Here is a 20,178-nt window from a genome sequence, read left to right on the forward strand (position 1 = left end):
TCACATTTAGCATTGGAGTCAGGCCCACTGGAAGTGTATCACAGGGATTTCTGTAATATGCTGTAGTTTAAATGACCCTGTCCATGGCAGATGAAAACAGACATTTACAGGACTATTTGATGCTGGAACACAACCTTTTAATTTACTGGGTGGAGGAGCACAAATTTGGGATGACGACCAGCAAGCTTGCCCAAAATGGTGGGAGAACTCTAACTAGCTTGGACTTCAAACTCTGCTCCTTCAAGGGAGAATTTCTATCCTGGAAAATATCTGCTGCAGTAAATCCATCTCCATTCAGTTCTGGCACGAAAACAATATGCACAGCTGACTATACTTTCTTTGATATCCTTATTAACCCCTTTTAATCAACTGTTAGTGAGAGACCCTTCCATTCTTGGCAAGCTGTGTTTTGATTTTACCGGCACAAATTAGGAACTGTACATAGAACATGACAGCTGTATTTGACCATGTTATTAACTTGAAGACCATGTAATGTTCCATGGCAATTCCAGCTCAGTATACTCCTGTTCATTGTGAAATATATATTTCTGGATCATGCCTAATTCTTAGAATATCGCAGGAAGAACCTGTCTGAGTTGTAACTTCAAGACATGTAATAACGTTTATTTTTCCCACTCACACACAGCGCTTCCTGAATACATTTAACGTCACTACTTTACGCCAATGACATCAGTCCCAGGAGCATACAGTGACGTCAGTGCGGAGGGTGGCGTGGTGACGTAGAGTAATTAACAGTGACCAACGGATAGATGCAGCGATGTTGACTGGGAACGGAACAGATGTGGCTTGCGAACTGTCGTAGCAGCAACAGTCAATATGTTTGCATAAAATTTATATTTACTGGTAAAAATATATCAAATGCTCTCCCTCTGATAGTAGTACCTACTTCATTTGAGCCTTGATACACGAGGTATTCTATTTTCGTATGGAATGAACGCGAATGCACATTGCAATGATCTAGTAAATACATGGGTCGGTGAGAAATCTTTACGAACTGGGAAACCGTGAAAATTAGGGTAATTGCGAAGGACAGTTAGATGTATGTTTTACATTGATGTTTTATTTGTTTTCTTGTTTTAGTTTTTTTCACATACCTCCACAACTGAGTTTTTTATTTTATTGGACGGATATATGAACCGCAATACGAATGAATGAGGAATGGAAATGTAACCGGCTAACTGAAAGCGGAGGTTGGAAAGCACACATTTTTCCCTCACGGTGATAAAACAGCGGCGTGGCTTGTTACGGTCAGCTTGTGGCGTCAGCTTTGGAAAGTAAATATCAGAGGTCGTTATGAAAGAACACGGAGTTGTACCATCGGACTGGGTGGATATTTAAGGGTCATTTGGAGATCAGAGAAGGCAACGGCGCTAGTGCACCCTTCCAACGAACCCAAGCGCTCCCGTTCATTTTGAGAACATACTACAGCATACTTTGAAGATTGCTTGCGTACAGTCGGAATTCAAAAATTCACAATCAAGAATTTTTCAGAGTAGGTGTCTTATGGTGGCGCATTTGTGGGGAATGCACAATTCCGAACGAGAAACTGGCACGATATTTTGCTGCAATCAAAACAATGAATATTATCTTCAACTTTAACACAATGTTCCTCGTCAAACGCCGATACACTTCCGAGAATTTGCTTGGACATTGAACCAGTCATGCTTTACTGAAGGAAGCCGAATCTCATAACATCCCTTAAATCCAAAGCGACATACTGGAGGAAATACAGTAGCTTATTGTAATAAACCAAGATTCGTATTAATTTCAGCAACCGGATCATTATTTTCTAAAGACCAAGGCAAGCATGGGGTAAGTAGTTACGACATATAATTACGCATGCATATTTGTCTATTTCCGACTATGTATTTTATATGGTCAGAAGGAGCGCGTTGCTTGATATTCATTACGGAAGATAAATTATTACAGAAGGATGTAGCCTGGGTTGTTTAACTTTATTTTAATTCCTTACACCATCCCATTTTAAGCGAACAGCCTTTAATGTCGCTCTGTTACACGCGATCAGCAGTGTTGCATACTGAAGTATTGCCGTCAACAATTATCATCTTATCAAACGTATAATCAATAGCAGCCTACCTCAATTTGCCTTTTGTCACATGTACGTATGCATATTGGGCCTAATTCGTTTAAATAGGCTATTGCAGTTAAAGGGATGTGATTATTTGAAGCAAATTGCACGACACAGTGCACTGCACAGTGACAAGTCCCACTTAAACACATTTAATCTGAACAATCTGTCTGGCTTATTTAGACAGAAAAGTTTTGTGAGCACAGTCTTTTTTTTTTGATGCATTTTGTATGTCTGAATATCTTTTGTGTCTGAAATCTAGTTTTGAATTTGTGTTTACATTGACTTAATGTGCACCATTGCTAAAAGTATCCTATGCTATCTCAGGTGGATATTAATATTGTGAAAAGCATCTCAATGCCTCATCCGAAACATAGGCTCCTGATGGGGAGTTTGTATTTTACAATGCAGAAACTATGTCCTGCTGAATTGGTGTTCATATAGAATTTTGATGGCTACAAAAATCTTCCCTTTGGAAAGAATCATTATTATAATATCTATCTATAATAATAATAGTAGTAATAATAATACTAATAACAATAATAATCATTATTATGACTAGATCATTCGAATCAAAGTGCATTTTTTCTAAGCAAAGCATAATGCCGGATTGAAAGAATGACGTCCACAATGAAACCAGGAAGCGGGCTGAACGCTTAGTCTCATAAAACAGAATACATACAAAATATAAGTAACATATAATTTGGTTTTCAATTCATAATAACAATCTCCAAAGAAGATAATAGAATATAAAACTGACTGAAAAACAGACATTCATAATTATTGATTTGAAATTCAACACCAAAAATTTCACAGCAAGTAACATGTGAACATTTCATGAGTAATCTTTTAAGTATGACAGGCTGAAATGAATGAAACTTCTAAGAGATCCTAGAGCCTTTAAAATGTGGTTGTTTATTGTGACTGCAAACATGGATCTATAGTGGCAGTTTTTTTGCTTGTAATTGTGTTCACAAAGCCATGTGGCATATAAGATGCTCATTACTGGGAAACAGTGCTGTGGAACATTCTCGGGTTAAGACTGTTATTTCATGTTTCACTAGAGAAAGCAAATATCGGCGATCACAGTGTCCATGCAAACATTCCTGTGATAACATCATATGAGTTTTCCGTCTTCCACACCCATATCTCATTGTGTTATCAGTGAATGAATTGCATGTGGGCTGAGGTTGAGGCAATGTCACAGAAGATACAAATGTTTATTGCTGTATCCCAAGAACATTGGCTGTAGTTTTATCAGGAAAATTAAAGATAGAATGATGGCAATGTGATGGGCTTGGGATTGAAGTTGGGGTCGCTTGAAAAGGAGAAAGCGTGATAAGGTGAAACAAATCATTCAATATCTGTTCAAAATCTTTGCATATTAGAATTAGATTGAGGCAGATGCCTTCAAAGTGTTGAACAAAGAGACTTGACTTTAAGAAACAGAAAGGGTTAGGCTAATAATACATTGCATGTTTTAATGCTGGTGGCCAATCCAGCCAACCACTACAGTTCAGGAGAATGGAAAAGATCAAGATAAGGCAGATAAGAGGTTTAAGGTGCCTGAAAGGAGCCATTTTGGCACATGATGATCCCGATGAACTAAAGGGGTGTTTACAGAAATGTTAGCTCAATGAGGTGCCCAACAGTCAGGCAATCAGGGACACAGGATTTGGTAATCAGGCCCTTTTTATCTCAGATCTGATTCTAGATCTGGACCAGTGTAGGGGATTTCTGTCTCTTAAGACTCGCCCAAAGATGATTCACTGGAAAAATAAAACCTGCAGATGCCTTTGGTTTAGCCTATCAGATTTCATTCAGTCAGGTAGTAAAAGCTAGCCGACTCCACAATGAGAAGATCATCCTTTAAAGGATGCCATTTTCTGGAACACTGGCTTCAAACGCTCCACAGTGAAGGGGAAGCCAGAATTGGCTTTAACACAATTAGCACGCTGAGTTATGTTTTGCATTGGAAAGATTGGAAAGAGCTGGCAGGTTGGGCCTTGGTGCTTGTGCTTGCCGTTCACACAGATATTCCTCATGCCTTCCTAACTGACATACAGTACAGTATATGAAAGGTATCCAACACTGTGCCTTATACACGGGAGGAACCGCTGATTAAAGTCTCGTTTCCGATGGGGATCATTATGTTGAAAGGACTGTAGGTGCATGTGACTCTACATTTATATAGGCTACTTTAAAGTGATAAAAATTATTATTATAAGCAAAAAAAATACCCATCGTAACTATTGATAAAGGTGACAGTGTTGCACTAAACATTCAGCATGCTGTTCATTTTCACCTGAATGTGCACCTAAATCTCACCGAAATGTCTTTAATGAAATAATATTCTGTTATTGTTGTTTTTTAATGTATTTTTATTCTATATTTATTTCCTTGCTGAAGTTCATACATTACTTAAATACTTATTTTACAATCCTTCATTTTTGCATCGATTTTTAATGCATTTTGTGTTTATACTTGTGATATTTGATTGACTGATCTGGTTTAGTCTGGGTTTTTTTTAGGGCTGTTTTTTTTTGTGAGATACGGTGCTGAGCAATCTTGAAAATAGAATATGAGTCAAGGAGACAGACATTTGCAGAATAATAAATATAGCTTAGTCACAGCTTAAAAAAAACAAACAAACATTGTACAATATGTACATTTGTGTTGCATTTTCCTAGCTGAAATACAGAGGAAACACTGCATAAATACATGCATAGGAAGATGGGTATTCCTTTACCATTTAGCCCACTTTAAACCTAGCCACTGATTGGGAAGAATAGACAGGTACAGTATTTTCAAATATTTCATAATCTTTTATCACCACTGGAGTGGTTGTCCATGGATATGTAGACTGTATGTTTCCAAGGAGATGAGAGATATTAAATTGCACACTGTGTCCCACATTGAACCTCACTATTTTTAGTGAAATTTGGTGTTAAGTATACAAAACATTATCTGTTGACTAAATGTGAACCCCTTAAGTCCAGGGCTGGGCCGGTGAGGGTTTTTGTTTTTTGTATCGGCTCTCTGGAACACTATGAGCCCACGTAGGAGCTTCTCTGACCAGTATCGGTAATGCGGTTGCAGAGAAAATGCGTTACCCCCACCTGTGTGTAAGAAAATACAGTGTAACTTCTGCAGAGCGAAGAACTGACTACGGGCATATTATTGATGTGACAACTGAATAGCATTTTAGCTGTTGACATTACATTTCCAATGGTGTATATTTTGTTAGGCTTGCATTGAACAACATTGCATTTCTTTGCCTGTGTAATGAAACTATAGCATTTTCAATAAGCACACTTAGACTGTTGCACTTCAGCAAAAAGAGTGCCTGAGATTTTATGCCAAAACTGGTAGACGTTTTACAAAAAAAAATGTATTTTGCGATGCCTATGTCTAAATAGAGGACTTCCTTTAGAGGACAGTGAATACACCATTGACTCCACAATAGAGGGCATTTTAAATAGCATGACCCCATTTTATATCTAAATACATTCTCAAAATGTATTTAGATATAAATACAGCCAGCCTGATTTTGAATAATCAATAGCATGTGAAATTGTGGAATGTGTTTGAGTTGATGATGGGGGTTTGGTATTTGACGAAAACGGCTATCAATGGACCTCAATAAATCAGTATACAACATATTATTATTGTGTTTTTGTTCTTATTTTCTATGATCTTCTCAACCTGTTACTGTCTGAGGAGAGTGCAAGGAGACTTCATTTTAGTAATATTTTGAATAATTCTGACTCTTGGAAAACAAACCCCAAAGGGTTACCTTTCAGAAGAGACAGAGGATATGCCTGTAGTCAAAAGAAAAGTAACCATGCTATTTTGGGTATGTCATGTTCAAGCTTGTGTCAAGAAAAGGGCTGATACTTTAAAGATATTGGGCCAGTTTCAAAAACACAGATTAAACTTAGTCCTGGACTAAATTGAGTTCTTTACTGTATGGAGAATCTCCATTCAAAGTTGAATTTAGTCCAGGACTAGGCATACATTTTGTCTGTGAAACTGGCCCATAGAGTCATAGCTTTATTTCTATTTACATGTGCTTGGTATCAGTGCATTATGTAGGTGTCCCCCGGATTGTGCCTTCAGAAATAACAACCCTGCTCCCCTTCAGAAGTGATCCCCCTCCCCCTTCAGAAATGAAACCCTCCCCCCGCATTAGTGTTTACAGGCACAGTGCCTTCAGGAATGGTCGCAGTGACAGTGCTTGTGTTGGTGACAGCTCAGTGTATTGCTGACTCGGTGCTTTCTGCACGTACTCCGGTTGGCTGGGAGAGTGGCCCTTACATGAGTTATGGCTGGGGGAGAGTCTCTGCTGTAACTCGACCAGTCTGTAGCTGGCCTCCTGTGCAGGGTTCGGGGCTGAAGCGGCAGATTGAGTTCAATTACTGGGGCCAGTCCAGAGAGTTCAGCTGCTGCCCAGTAAACTGGGCTGCTCAGCTCCTCTGAAACACACCAGGCTGGTCCAGCGAGGCCAAGGAGCTCCGTCCGCATGGCATAGGAGGGCAAGGACCCTGGTGATATTATAGCAATCAACCTGATACTGAGACTCGTATAGAACCTTGCTGTTCACCAAAGCACATCGTATTGAATTACAAATACTTTTACTATTTTAACCTCACTGAGCACTTTAGGAACACCTGTACACCTATTTATTCATGCAATTATCTAATCAGCCAATCGTGTGGCAGCAGTGGAATGCATAAAATCATGCTGATTCAGCATGCATTTTTTTTCTGACGTTGTATGGGTCCTCAGGTCACTGGCTGTAGTCTTATTTCTGCTTTTTGTTACGTCTCCTTTTCCCTCATCCAGAACACACCTCCTATTCACAGATACCACCTCCTATTCTCTCATAACTCATCTAGAACACACCTCCTATTCTCTCATAACTCATATAGAACACACCTCCTATTCTCTCATAACTCATCTAGAACATACCGTCTGGTGGGGGCAGGCCCTAAGATAGTCATTGCATGACATTACACTCTGAGAAATAAAGTGACAGTGGAGTTACATTTCCCAAATGTACCCTGACATGACAGTAATGTTCTCTATGGGTACAAATGTTTTCCAAGCAAAAAAGGTACAAAGTAATTTTATATTGCTGGTAAGGGTTTCCATTTTATGTACCTATAGGGGACATTTGTACAAGCATTTGTACTTTTTGGGCATTTTTCGTACCTTTATTTCTGAGAGTTTATGCTATACCGTAATCTAAACCAAGACTGGTGTCCAATGATTACTGTTTATTTATCACAATGTCTGTCTTTAATACTTGGAAGTCAGATTTTCTATTTTCCATGGACTGGATATTCATTTTCAGCAAAAAAGAGACACTAATGTGGAACAGAATTGTAAGGGTTTTGTGTATGGAGTCATCCACACAAACTCCAGATTCAGAATGTATTCTGATTAAATTAGCCTCTTATTGCATTTGACTTTGGGTAACAATGTTGGTCTTTCATTCACTAATGTGAAGGTTGCCAGTAACACAAGAATTTGAATACTGCATTTTAGGGCCATGCAAAGATTTTATCCTTATTGTGTGCTTAAAATGAGAGCAGGAATTGAAACTGTAAAGAAAAACTATAGCTATAAGAGTGGCCATAATATTTCACGTGCAAATTGCGAAATGCAGTTGTATTTGGGCAAATCAGCAGGACTGTTGTTTGTGCATCACACTAGAGTCCTGATATTCTATTAGCTTCTGCCAGCACACACTCGCACACACCAGACTCACACATGCAAACACACACACTCCTGCACACGCGCACACTCACACACACACATGCCTCAGCTTGGTATTGTCATGTGAGGTGAGATTAATCCTAGCTAATATTTAATGACGGCTGCCGCCCGGTCCGTGTCATAGAGAAATGGCTTCTCCTCTCTAACCCGTGTTTCATAGCTCTGCGAGAGGAGCCTCTGATTCTGAGCACGACGTTCCCATTTCCCTGCTCACTGGTTCGGCACAACACTGGAATACGCAGCACAGTTTCATTAAGGAGAGTGAAACTTCAGTGTGTGGAGTTCCAGGCAGGCAAACTGCTCCTCACAGTAAAACCGTCCTCTTTTATTACAGACCCTCCATACCACTTACTGTACATCAGCTGGCAGAGTGTGTATTTATATGGAGATGTAGTGTGTGGTTGTAAATCTGTATTTTCATACAGAAATACTCATATTCACACGCACACACATATATACACACACGCACACATAAATACATACAACCACACACACACTCACACATACACGCAAATGCGCATGCACACACACACACACACACACACACACACACACCGGCACACACACCCATACATATGCACACACACAAATAGACACACACAAATATTGAGAAGTGCACAATCACTCAACTCCCCTTGTATTATTCAGGATAGGGATGGATCAATTCAGGGCAGTGACTTTGCCAGGAATTTTATGGGGGTTGGCTGAGCGCAATTAACCCTCCCACCGCAAAACACACGCTAAATGCCCGGGCTGCTGTATATCACATTAGGTTTGATTAATATGATTAAAATATTTTTTTTCTGCAGAAATAGATAATAATAGAGTGATAGTAAACAAATCTGTTTCCAACATCCCAAACCCAGCCAAGATGTCTTGTTGTCTTGAAGATGTCAAGTACAGCTGTCACAAACTATAGTATAAGCCTACATTATTGACAGTGATTGAACAATTAGCTGCAATGTCTTGTGAGTAGTGTAACTTATGGAAACTCAGTATTTGAGTAAGTCCGCCTGGTAGAGTTTATCTGTTAATGTGGATATCATTATTACTTCTCTAAGTCATATGCCAGATGTTGTTTGGAGTGTTGCAGTTCCTTCAAAGAGAGATGTGAGCTTGAATTGTGCTGTGACAGAGCATTTAGCTGAGGGTTATTTCTGTACTATATGTGCAACTATCTATACATGGGGCAACCCATGTACTCTATGAATACTGTGTTGTTATCCTGATGGTAAACTGGTCAATTTTAAGATAAATGTTTGAACTTACAATATTTAGCTACATATTAACTGGGGAAAATATCGTTCAGTAATTTAAAAAAATGTTTTTTGTATAACGGGTTTAGGTTGAATGCTGCATTAAGGTCAGTTTTTAATGTACTTACTGGAAGTTATGATAATTCTGTAAATGGATAGCGATAGCATGAGGTGATACTTTTACTGCAAGACCTCGAAGAGAGGACCATGAATTGTTCAGATACAGGACTGCCAATAAATAATTTCATCATGTCAATAGTTTAATGGCACAGAAAATGAACTTACATCAAATGATGTCGGATTTTACCATTGATTTTTTTACCATTGTTTTCTTTCTCCATTGACTCTGTAGATTTCATTGTGCAAAATCGGTATTCAAGTGCAAGGCAGAGCAGGAAGACATTTAAATCAAGCAGTTCACCTCTCGGTCTGACAGACAAGGAACGGTGACAGAAATAGATGATCTCTGCGTTTAAAATCATCAGTAGTGAGGAGCGCTGGACTTGTTTACAGGATAAACAGGGCCGTGGTTTTTCACCCGAGTTTTCAAACAATGCTCTCATCTCATCTTGAGCTGAAGCTCTTAACCCAAATTGTTGGGGAAAATCCCAGCTCTATGAATGCACTGGCTGTCGCCTTGGACGAACATCTTCAGAAACAGATAAATAATGTACCGTGATCTCTTTGTTCTTGCAGTGAAAGTCCCGCCATCGACGGCATGCTCAGTGTATTTTTATCTCTCACACACTGGCCATGTTTAACAGAGCTGAGTTAGTATGTGGGCCTGCGTTTAACAGAGCTGAGTTAGTATGTGGGCCTGTGTTTAACAGAGCTGAGTTAGTATGTGGGCCTGCGTTTAACAGAGCTGAGTTAGTATGTGGGCCTGTGTTTAACAGAGCTGAGTTAGTATGTGGGCCTGTGTTTAACAGAGCTGAGTTAGTATGTGGGCCTGTGTTTAACAGAGCTGAGTTAGTATGTGGGCCTGTGTTTAACAGAGCTGAGTTAGTATGTAGAGCTGTGTTTAACAGAGCTGAGTTAGTATGTGGGCCTGTGCGTGGGAGGTGCTGAACTCTCCGAGGGCCCAGTTGTCAATAGTCTCTCCGATTTCGAGGAGTGAAAGAGGGGGTGCAGAGTTAACATCGCCCACTCCTTATTGGACTGAAATGAGCGGTTTTTGCCTGTGCTGTGGCGAGAGCTTTTTACACTGGGAGCATTTTCTGGTTGTTCACTGGAAAAACTGGAAATGTTATTCTGATAATGTTTTAAAAAAAAGATGTATGTAAAAGGTGTTCATCAAGTTGTGGGATTATGCTTTTCAGTCAGGTATCAGTGTAGAATGGTGGTGTAAAGCTTTTTTCCTGTAAATAGCATGACGGCAAATATATTGAAGATGAATATCTCAGTACTTGACTGCATGAAGGAATTTAAAATGATATTTTGGGGTCCACAGGGACTACAGAGCCTATTTCACCAGGAGGATGACATGTGGGGAAATAGCAGGACTTTGGCCCCTCCCACCTCATGGCTAGGCCTATGTCATGTGGTTGTTGCCATGGTGATGAGGAGCTAGCTGAGTTGTGTATGCTGATTGGAGCTGTGTACTGTCATTCCATCAGATACAGCATTTCCGTCCTGCAAGCCGACTAAACATAGATATGAAAATCAACCATAATCCAGAACTGACACTTATTTGTTTAAAGCTACAGTTGTGAAATAAGAGGCATTCTGCTATTCCACCACTGCTCAAATTGCTTAACATTTCACAGGCTCAAATGTGGGATGCTAAAAAGCCACTCTAAACTCAGCCATTTAAAAACCTTATATCTTGAAGAGGTGTAGTCTACTCAAAATTAAGTTGCTTTGGATAAAAGCTTTAGCTATATAACTGTAATGTAATGTAGATCATTACACTGATGTTCATTGCTCAAAGCCAACCCCCCACCCCACCATCATACAGGCCCTGTGTGTGCAGTCCAAAGTGGTCTCCTCACACTCAGTGGAGTGTTACAGCTTGTAAGGCACTCGTCATACACAGTACAGGATAGTCCTGGTTTAAGGGACTGTAAGGTGCCACTAACAATTTCTGAGATACACTCAGGCCGAGACTGGCTGAATGGGAAAGATCACTTTAGTGGAAGAGGAGTTGTGAGATAGCTGACAGTTGGTATCATGTCTTTTGCTATTGTGTCCCATAACAAAGTGAGCCTGTCAGAATTCAGCATGCTCTTAACACCGAGATACGCTCAAAGCTACCGTAGGCTGTGAATGAGGCAGGCTAAGACCACATTTTATTAAAACCTTAAGGAAACGTGCCAGTCACATGATGCAAGTTCACTACTGCAAAATTATTGGGTTCATGGCTGATATGATGTATTAAACCAGGGAGTTACAGATTGTGTCCCCAGCTCATGATAGCTTAATAATGAAGTATTTCTTCTTTCTTGTGCTTCTCTTGCAAGCTTGTTCAGAGGTTTTCAAGTGCCTCATATACACAATCATCCACTGCTTCTGCAGAGGTCTGTAAGAATAGATAAATGAGAAATCCCCATGGTGATCCCAGTAAGCTCTCCATATTCTGTTCTGCTCACAGATTTATTCACCTTGTTTTATCTGTTTCCAGTCTAGTTCTCTGGGAATCATGGACGCTGACATATTGTTGAATGGTCCTTTTTTATTGGATGTTGAACTCATAATTCCTCTAATCAGCAATATGATTCTGGCATAAGTGATCTGTCCTTCTTCAAATCTGCTCGTCAGTACAATTATTGACAAGATGATGCACAATTTCAGTGTGCTCACTACGGGCAATTATTCCAACTGTAAAAGTGTTGTTATCAAGAAAATGGAAATCACCTGCCAAATTTCTGCAATTCCCTTCAGAGGATGAACAAATCTTGATGTTTCCACTTTTATTATTCCTACTTTGGTAAGATTACAAAAGAGACCATAATGAATTAAATTAAAGTCTGGGCTATATGTTCTACCTTGGACTACTTGGTATTTGGGTAACAGTGGGCTACTAGTCTAAAGGTAAGGAGATGTTGTTTTACAGTGGATGAACGCATCTTCCTCCTGGCCAACCTACGGTATAAGGCACAGGGTAGGGCAGTATATTGCGGCCACAGGTTAATTTGTTGTAGAAACTCCTCAAGCTCAGTAGGTACAGCTGACCTACTGAACAGCTTGGTCTGTAGAAATGTGACGTACTGTAAGAGTTGAAATCAGGTTTTTTTCCAGTGTGACTGCAGTCCCTGGCATGGAACCATGCTGTATATTTGATATGTTTGATTTACCTCTTAATCTGTTTGCCTGGCCTTCATATCTTTGATGGCTCCCAAACACTTTTTAGCTTTAGACTGCTACAACAGCAGTTATGTTTAAATTACATTTATGCTTGCTTACCTAACTTAATTTCTTTAACTGAGTAACCGACACGCTCCTCACATTTTGTTTGCTCAAAGTGTAATTAAATCACCTTTGAGTGTTTCTCAGAAGGTGTGGACCTGTATATGATTAATGCCTCCACTGTCTTAAGTAAGAGCTGATACATTCCTGTTGTGTTAAATTAATTAGCACCTCGGGATAAAGGATGGATCTCATTCAGAGATGGAGCACTCCCATGTGGCCTGGTATTCTGATGTCTATCCCTCCTCCTTAATGAACCGAGCGCTATACAATTACAGCTCGTATATGCTGAATATCCATCCGGCTGTCCGTGATAGAATAGAAATCCCAGATATTGTGCAGGTAATAATCTTAAACCGGTGAAATGAATGTAGAGTGTTCCTCTTGTGTTGCTTTGTTAGCACTGGATGCTGAGCAGGCATCCGCACTGGGGTCATGGTTGCCCTTAAGAGTCCCAGTGCTGAGACAATCTTTAGAAAAATAAAAAAATATTTTAAGTATATAAGAACTTAAAGTGTATATTTTAGTCTCTCAAAAGGTAACCCAGATATTTCAAATTCTAAGATAGGAACTGTATCCTAGCAACAGAAAGTTTGAGTTTTATGTTGCGGTAGCACTGGGATTAAAACAAATGATTCCAAGCATTTAAGTGTATAATGTGTGTATTTTAATCACACATGGTAGAAGACCTATCTTCTCAGTGCAGCGGGGGACTCCAGGGTCTGGCCTGCTACTGAATAAGCTCACATGCAGGGTTAAAGACGGGACACCCATGAGTCTTAGCATGGGTATGGGGCTTTACAGCAGAATGCACAAAGACCCTGCCTCATTGCTCATTGTACATGACCTCGGAGTCACCGACCGTCACCATCAGACACTGCAGAGAACGTGCTCATTATTTCTCCACCAAATTCTATTATTTCTGTTTATTTATAGATCTCATAAATACAGATTCTCACAGTCATAGTCTCCCCTGATTGCTTTTTAAAATTCAGTTATAATAGTTGCATTTCAGCTGCTAACCCTAGGATTGGATAATTAAGACAAATGTTTCTATTTTCCATTTTAAGAAGCCAGGGAAAAATAATGGATGTTCCTTGCAAATTATATCAATCGTAATTTAAAATGTATTTTTATGCATTCAGCTGGTGGACGAGGAACATCATGTCTTTTGTGTGTTTGTTTTATATTTTCAAGTTATTCGAATAAATAGGCTGGTACCGTAACATTTTACATGATTTTCTTGCAGCCTTCACATCAATGTGTCTAGAGCACTTGATTTCATGATTTGCATCAGCACCTTACAGCTTGCCTGCAAGTCCCCAAGATCATTAGGAATGCACTGAGATATTTCATAAAATAATAATTTCAGCTTGCAAACTGAGTATGGAAATCAGCATCAAGTTTCTATAAATACATAAGAATGTTTGATCATTCAGATAATCTCCTTTAGGCCAATCATTATCATAAATTTCAGCATTCATATGTACATTAAATGATTTCCCTTTCAATAGAGAACAGGGGTCAAACTTTAGTCCTGGAAGTCAGGTCGAATAGGTCTCCAATCTGCAGGTTTATGTCAGACATGTACTACCTTTTCTGAGCTGTGTTTCTACACAAAAACATATCACACTTCACCATTTGCATATGATTTATCAAGCAGATCTGAATACCCCTGACAATGTAGATGACTTGGACAAAATATGAAGTATATTCAAATGCCCCCCAGTGATCATAGAGATGTTCAGAAGAAGAAGAAAAAAACGCATTTACTGTGTTAGATCATTTTAAAGTCTTCTCTTGTGTTATTTACGACTGGTTAGTGCCAGATCCAAGATGAGAACACAGACTCGGCAGTAATTTGTGATTCTTGTGATTAAAATGTGAAAACCTCACAAATGTTCTCTCTGACAGCACAATTCGGTCTACCATTCAGGTGCTATTCAGCATGCACGGTATGTCTTTGTGAACCTCTGGCAGGGGGGTTAGGTGTACCCATCATGCACCACAACCAATTTACTGGCCATGACAGGTCAGATTTATTGGCCAACCAAATAGATTATGTGAGTTCACTGTTCACATGGAAAGAGAGGATCCGTGGTGCCTGTACTAAGGTACAGAAGGGTGTTTTAGCAGGCTTTGATGTGGGGGGTATGGGGGGAGTTTGCTCTCCCCGTAAATGTTTTTCTCATGACTGTCTAATTCCAAGTGTCAAAATATTCTTAGTTCTTATTTTTACCTCAGAATACCCCATGTTATAGATCTGATTAATTAGATCTGATTAATTTTTTAAGGCTACCTGGTTTGCTTCTGACCTGGTTGTTGTTTATTTACTAAAATTATGCAACTAATTATTATCAACAGCTCTCATCTGAAAACCACTTGCCCTAATTGTGTTTTTCTGCAAAACCGTTCTATACTTCTACCGGCATTTTTAAACCTATTTTTAATCCATCTTATTTTAAGAGAATACACAGCACTTAAATCCAGATTTGCCTACTGTGCCATGTTATAGCCTAAAATTGACTACTTTGTGGACACTGTGGTTTCATGTAAAATAATTACTGTAATGAGTGTAACATTGTGTAATTCTTCATTACAGCTATGCAGAATCAGCTCTGGTAGGTATAAGATCATAGTCCTCATCCATAATTCAGACTCATGCCTTACTGTACACCTCCTATTATGCCTCCTTGCTCGAGTGATCAAAAACAGAAAGATTTTCTGCCGATGAGAACATACTTTTTATTTTTTTTGTCCTGGATAAAACAGAATATGAAGAGACGCTGCATGGTTCTAAAAAGGGTGCTGCAGCTGTGTGAACTACAGTGGAGCTACAAATACACAATCTCTCACTCATCCTCTTCCTTTGGCTCCTATCTCTCTTGCTCGCTCTCTCTTTGTTATCTTACTTAGGGACATGAATTCAAGTGTTCTCGCACTGACCTGTTCCCTGTTCTCTGTAAATACAAAACAATTTCCTGGAATAATTTAGCTTTTTATAGGTTCAGCCCCCTATCTATGATCCACCATTTTGGTTTATATGATGTATAATACTCCTGCTTGTTGTAGCTGGGTTGTAGGAAATTGTTTCTTCTCTCCACTTTGGCATGAATACATGTTACACCTATCACTCGTCTGTATCTCTGTATCCTCAGCTGGGGTTAAAATGGCAGTTCTATCCGAGCACGTCCATTTCTGAAAGGCTTAAAGTGTGAAGCGACCCTGGCGAACTGTGAATCCTTTTTTGTAGATTCTCAGCAATGTGGCATTTATGAGTCTGCAGGTCACCCAGGAAGTGCTGTACAGACTAGGTAAAATGGGGGAGTGGGTGTACAAACTATATTGACAGCTATGCATCATAACTTAGAGAGCATTTCTAATAGGGCAGCCTATAGCGTAGTGGTTAAGGTACTTGACTGGGACCCGCAAGGTTGGTGGTTCGATCCCCGGTGTAACCACAATAAGATGCGCACAGCCGATGGGCCCTTGAGCAAGGCCCTTAACCCTGCATTGCTCCAGGGGAGGATTGTCTCCTGCTTAGTCTAATCAACTGTACGTCGCTCTGGATAAGAGCGTATGCCAAATGCCAATAATGTAAATGTAATGTAATAGAAGCCGTGGAGAACCATGTCATGTGAAATTGGTTTTCAGGGAGTACTGTACTTTTGTAAAATATTTTGCTGGCTTTAGGACATACATATGCTAATACTGTTTGTTATTTTGTATTGATATTGTGATATCTGCATATACTCAGTTGAATGTGCTTCTTGCAGAACATCCTACTCAAATTTTCATTATGAACAGGGTGGGCTAGGAGGGCTGTATCTCTCTGGATTTAATGCCTTAATTATTTAATTAGCCCAATCATTTAATCATCGATATTTTAGCTGTATTACTTGAAAGGTTTACGAGTGATAGTAGAAAACGTCCTGTGTTACAACATGAAACTCTTATTGTGGTCTCATCTACAGTTAAACCAGCAAGTGTACTCAGCAAATGAGTTGGCCGGTGTAATTGGTGATACAGAAACCCTGGTACACAGCGGCCCTGCAGGAATGGAGTTACCTTGCCCTGGTTACTCCCAAGTGTAGAGAATTACTGGCTTCTTCCGTGTGTACATTATCCTGCTCTGGCTCAAGACTTCTGTTGTCCTGGCACGGACCCTGTAGAACTAAACAGCTGGTTCTGCCATTGGCCATACAGTGCAAGCTTTGGCAGTCTGTGTGTCTCGTGGTCAGTGAACTGCAGAGCAGGGTTATCCTGCTGGAGTGGACTCAGTGAGTGAGTGAGAGATTAACAGTGAATCTGCAGAGGCAGCAGTAACTAAAATAGCTTCAGCACTGAGTGGCAGCCTGTCCTGTGGCCAGAGTGGGGTTTTCTGGGGGCCTTGCCTCCCCTGTTACCTTCCCTGCCTCTTCAGTTTTGAACTTTCAGTCGTAGCTGCAGACCCAAACAGTGCTGTGACCTCGGTCAGCACAGTAGGAGCCAGTAGGGTGCTCTGAAACCTGGTGCTAATCGGCTCTTAGCGTAATCACGGTTCTCCTGCTGCTTCTCCACCTTCCCTCTATCTGGGACTCAGGTGTGAAGACAGCAGCACTAATGTGAAGTGCACTGCACGTGTGGATTTTATCTGTCACCTCCTGATTGGCTGCTTAGTCACACAATGGCAACAGCATAGTAACACAGACATTGGCACTGACATTGGCACAGACATTGGTCAGTAGTCAGCTGCTGCTTCAGTTAGTTGCTTCACGCTGTGCTAGTCACACTGAGGCAGAACGGGGTAGTCCCTTAGCGATGGGGCGATGCATATTCAGTGCTTCTCTCTGGAACGTGTGCGTTATGCGGGCCTATTATAAAACATATGAATTATTCAGCAAAACTCAGCCGCTACAAAAATATGCGGCGTCTTTCATAAGGACTTGTATTAAGTTGTGTTTGTTTCCGTGTTAACTGTAACAACAGGAGCGAGGATTAACCGGCCTTCTGAACTTTCTCCCTCCTGACAGCGCCGTTTAATCCTAGGTTTCAGGAAACAGTTGGAGATAAGGTCACTTTCAGAATTTATTTATTTATGTGTGCACAGTCCCCATTCACACAAAGGTTAGTCAAAGCCTAGTCTATTCAGTTTCCTGAGACAGTTTAAAAGCTACAATAATAGGAACATTTGGGCTTTCGGTTTTACTGTGCTTTGACATCCCTTAAAGTCGCTAATTTCTGAATGTGACATTTTAAACATATGGATTTTATTTATTGTGGGTCTCATCATCTGACCTAAATGACCATGGAATTTAGAGGTGCCCTTCACTTCATCTGGTGGTACGCCTTGTTAATGAGAGACGTCAGAGGAGAATGGCCAGACTAGTCAAAGCTGACAGGAAGGTGACAGTAATACAAATCACCACACATTACAACAATGGTATGCAGAAGAGCATCTCTGAACATCCAATGCATCATAACTCTTAAGTGGATAGGCTACAGCAATAGAAGTCTAAAAAATAAGTCTAATAAATACTGTGCTTTGTGAGTGAATGTTTCAAAACTATTTGATTTGTTTTCCTTTTGTATGTACAGGGACAGTACTTTGAAAGAGGATCCCCTACTCCTCCCCCCTAAAAAGAGATCTTAAAAATGTTGATGTTTTGCAGTCTTAAAAATAGTGCTGCTCCTGTTTCTCTCTGTTTAAAATGCAGAGATCTGTCCTCTCATCTCCCACACAGAGGGATAGAGGGAGGCTGAGAGAACAGAGCTTTCACACTCTCTCACTCCTCTCCCACATCCTGTCTCTCTGCTCTTTCCATCCCTCTCTCCCTCTCCACTTACACTCCCAGCCACCCATCCCTCTCTCTCTTTCTCTCACTCTCTCTCTCTCTCTCTTTCTCTCTCTCTCTAGGCCGCAAACTATATTGTTCCTTTTACTCGTTTTTAATTTTATTTTTATACTGCTTCAGCGCACAAGCCCAAGGGTTGACGCCTAACTCCTGTAACCACCCCTTCCTGGGGTCAATGTCCGAGGAACTGCATTATTCTTCCCATAATGCACCTCACCTTTTATCTAACCTTCTGTTTTTCATGCTCAGGTTGGATGATTTTTTCCAGCTTGCTTAACATCTCACCCTCCCTGTCTACTGCTGGCCAGCTGAGACCGTCAACTGGAGAGGCACTCTTAATATAACATCTGTGGCACTGCTGTCATAACTCCTATCATAAAGGTCATGACCTCTGTGGAGGTGTATGAGCTCTGTATGAACCACAGAACATCAGGACTAATCCAGGGATCCTCTGCTAAAGGGACTCAATCTGTGGTAATGCTTCTTGCTCTAGGTGACTTTGATATTAGTATAATTTTCATCCGGATTTGTGGTTGCAATATCGATAAGGCTAGCAGCTTAACCTTGCCCTGGTGAAGTCTATTAGGGAATGAGTGCTGAAGCAGCTGCCACCTTGATGGCGATTGCGGTGGTTTCAGTGCAAAGCAATATTCAGGTAATGAGTTTCAGAATGTTATGGGTTCACTTCTTGAAAGCATGGCAGTGCTACTGTGTATAGATAAGCTAAATATGAATTGAGTTGTGTGCCATTATAGAGCCCCTTCATCATTACAGAAATGATGTAATGATCTCTCTGCTGCCTTCGACACTGTGGATCACTCCATCCTCCTGTCTGCCCTGTCAGCAACGGGCATCTGTGGCACAGCCCTGGACTGGATTGAGTCCTACCTCTCTGGTCGCTCCTTCCAGGTTGCCTGGGCTGGTTCGGTATCGACACCTCGGCCCCTCGCCACAGGAGTTCCCCAGGGCTCAGTCCTAGGCCCGCTTCTTTTTTCTCTTTACACTCGCTCCCTTGGCCCTGTGATCACTGCACATGGGCTATCCTATCACTACTACCCGGACGATACCCAACTCTTCGTCTCGTTCCCGCCGTCTGATACGCAGGTTTCAGCCCGTATCTCTGCTTGCCTGAGGGACATCCAGAGCTGGATGGACAACCACCATCTAAAGCTCAACCCAGGCAAGACTGAAATGATATTCATCCCTACTAATACCTCTCCCCATCTGGATCTCTCCATTTCCCTCGGGGATACCACACTCACGCCGTCACCCAGTGCAAGGAACCTCGGCGTGGTGATGGACAGCAGATTGTCCCTTTCCGAGAACATTGCGGCGGTGACCCGGTCTTGCAGGTTCTTCCTATACAACATACAGAGAATCCGCCCCTTTCTCACCCCCTACTCGACCCAGCTCCTGGTCCAAGCGATGGTTCTGTCCCGCCTGGACTACTGCAATTCCCTCTTGGCTGGCCTCCCAGCATCCGCCATCAGACCCCTCCAACTTATCCAGAATGCAGCAGCTCGTCTGGTCTTCAACCTTCCCAAATACTCGCACGTCACCCCCCTGCTTACTACCCTCCACTGGCTGCCTGTCATGGCTCGCATCAAATTCAAAACATTGGTGCTAGCCTTCCAAGCAGTTAAGGGGTCTTCCCCAGCTTATCTACAAAAAATCATCAGACCCTACACCCCTGCCAGACCTCTTCGTTCAGCCTCCACAAGCCGCTTGGCACCTCCCCCTCTCCGAACCTCCACCTCACGCTCACGACTGCTGTCTGTTCTGGTTCCACGGT

At 41.1% G+C, this 20,178-nt stretch overlaps 1 protein-coding gene across 1 annotated transcript in view; it reads left to right on the top strand.

Annotated features, from left to right (window-relative positions):
• Positions 1–803: 803 nt before the first annotated feature.
• homer1b (homer scaffold protein 1b) overlaps positions 804–20,178 on the top strand; it is a 53,130-nt gene continuing 33,755 nt past the window's right edge. The window contains exon 1 of the mRNA XM_061260917.1: positions 804–1,833. Coding sequence (XP_061116901.1) covers positions 1,829–1,833 — 5 coding nt within the window. The 5' untranslated portion in view covers positions 804–1,828. The remainder of the gene's footprint in view (positions 1,834–20,178) is intronic.

The sequence above is a fragment of the Conger conger genome, chromosome 11 (assembly GCF_963514075.1).
Source record: "Conger conger chromosome 11, fConCon1.1, whole genome shotgun sequence".
NCBI classification, from domain to species: domain Eukaryota; kingdom Metazoa; phylum Chordata; class Actinopteri; order Anguilliformes; family Congridae; genus Conger; species Conger conger.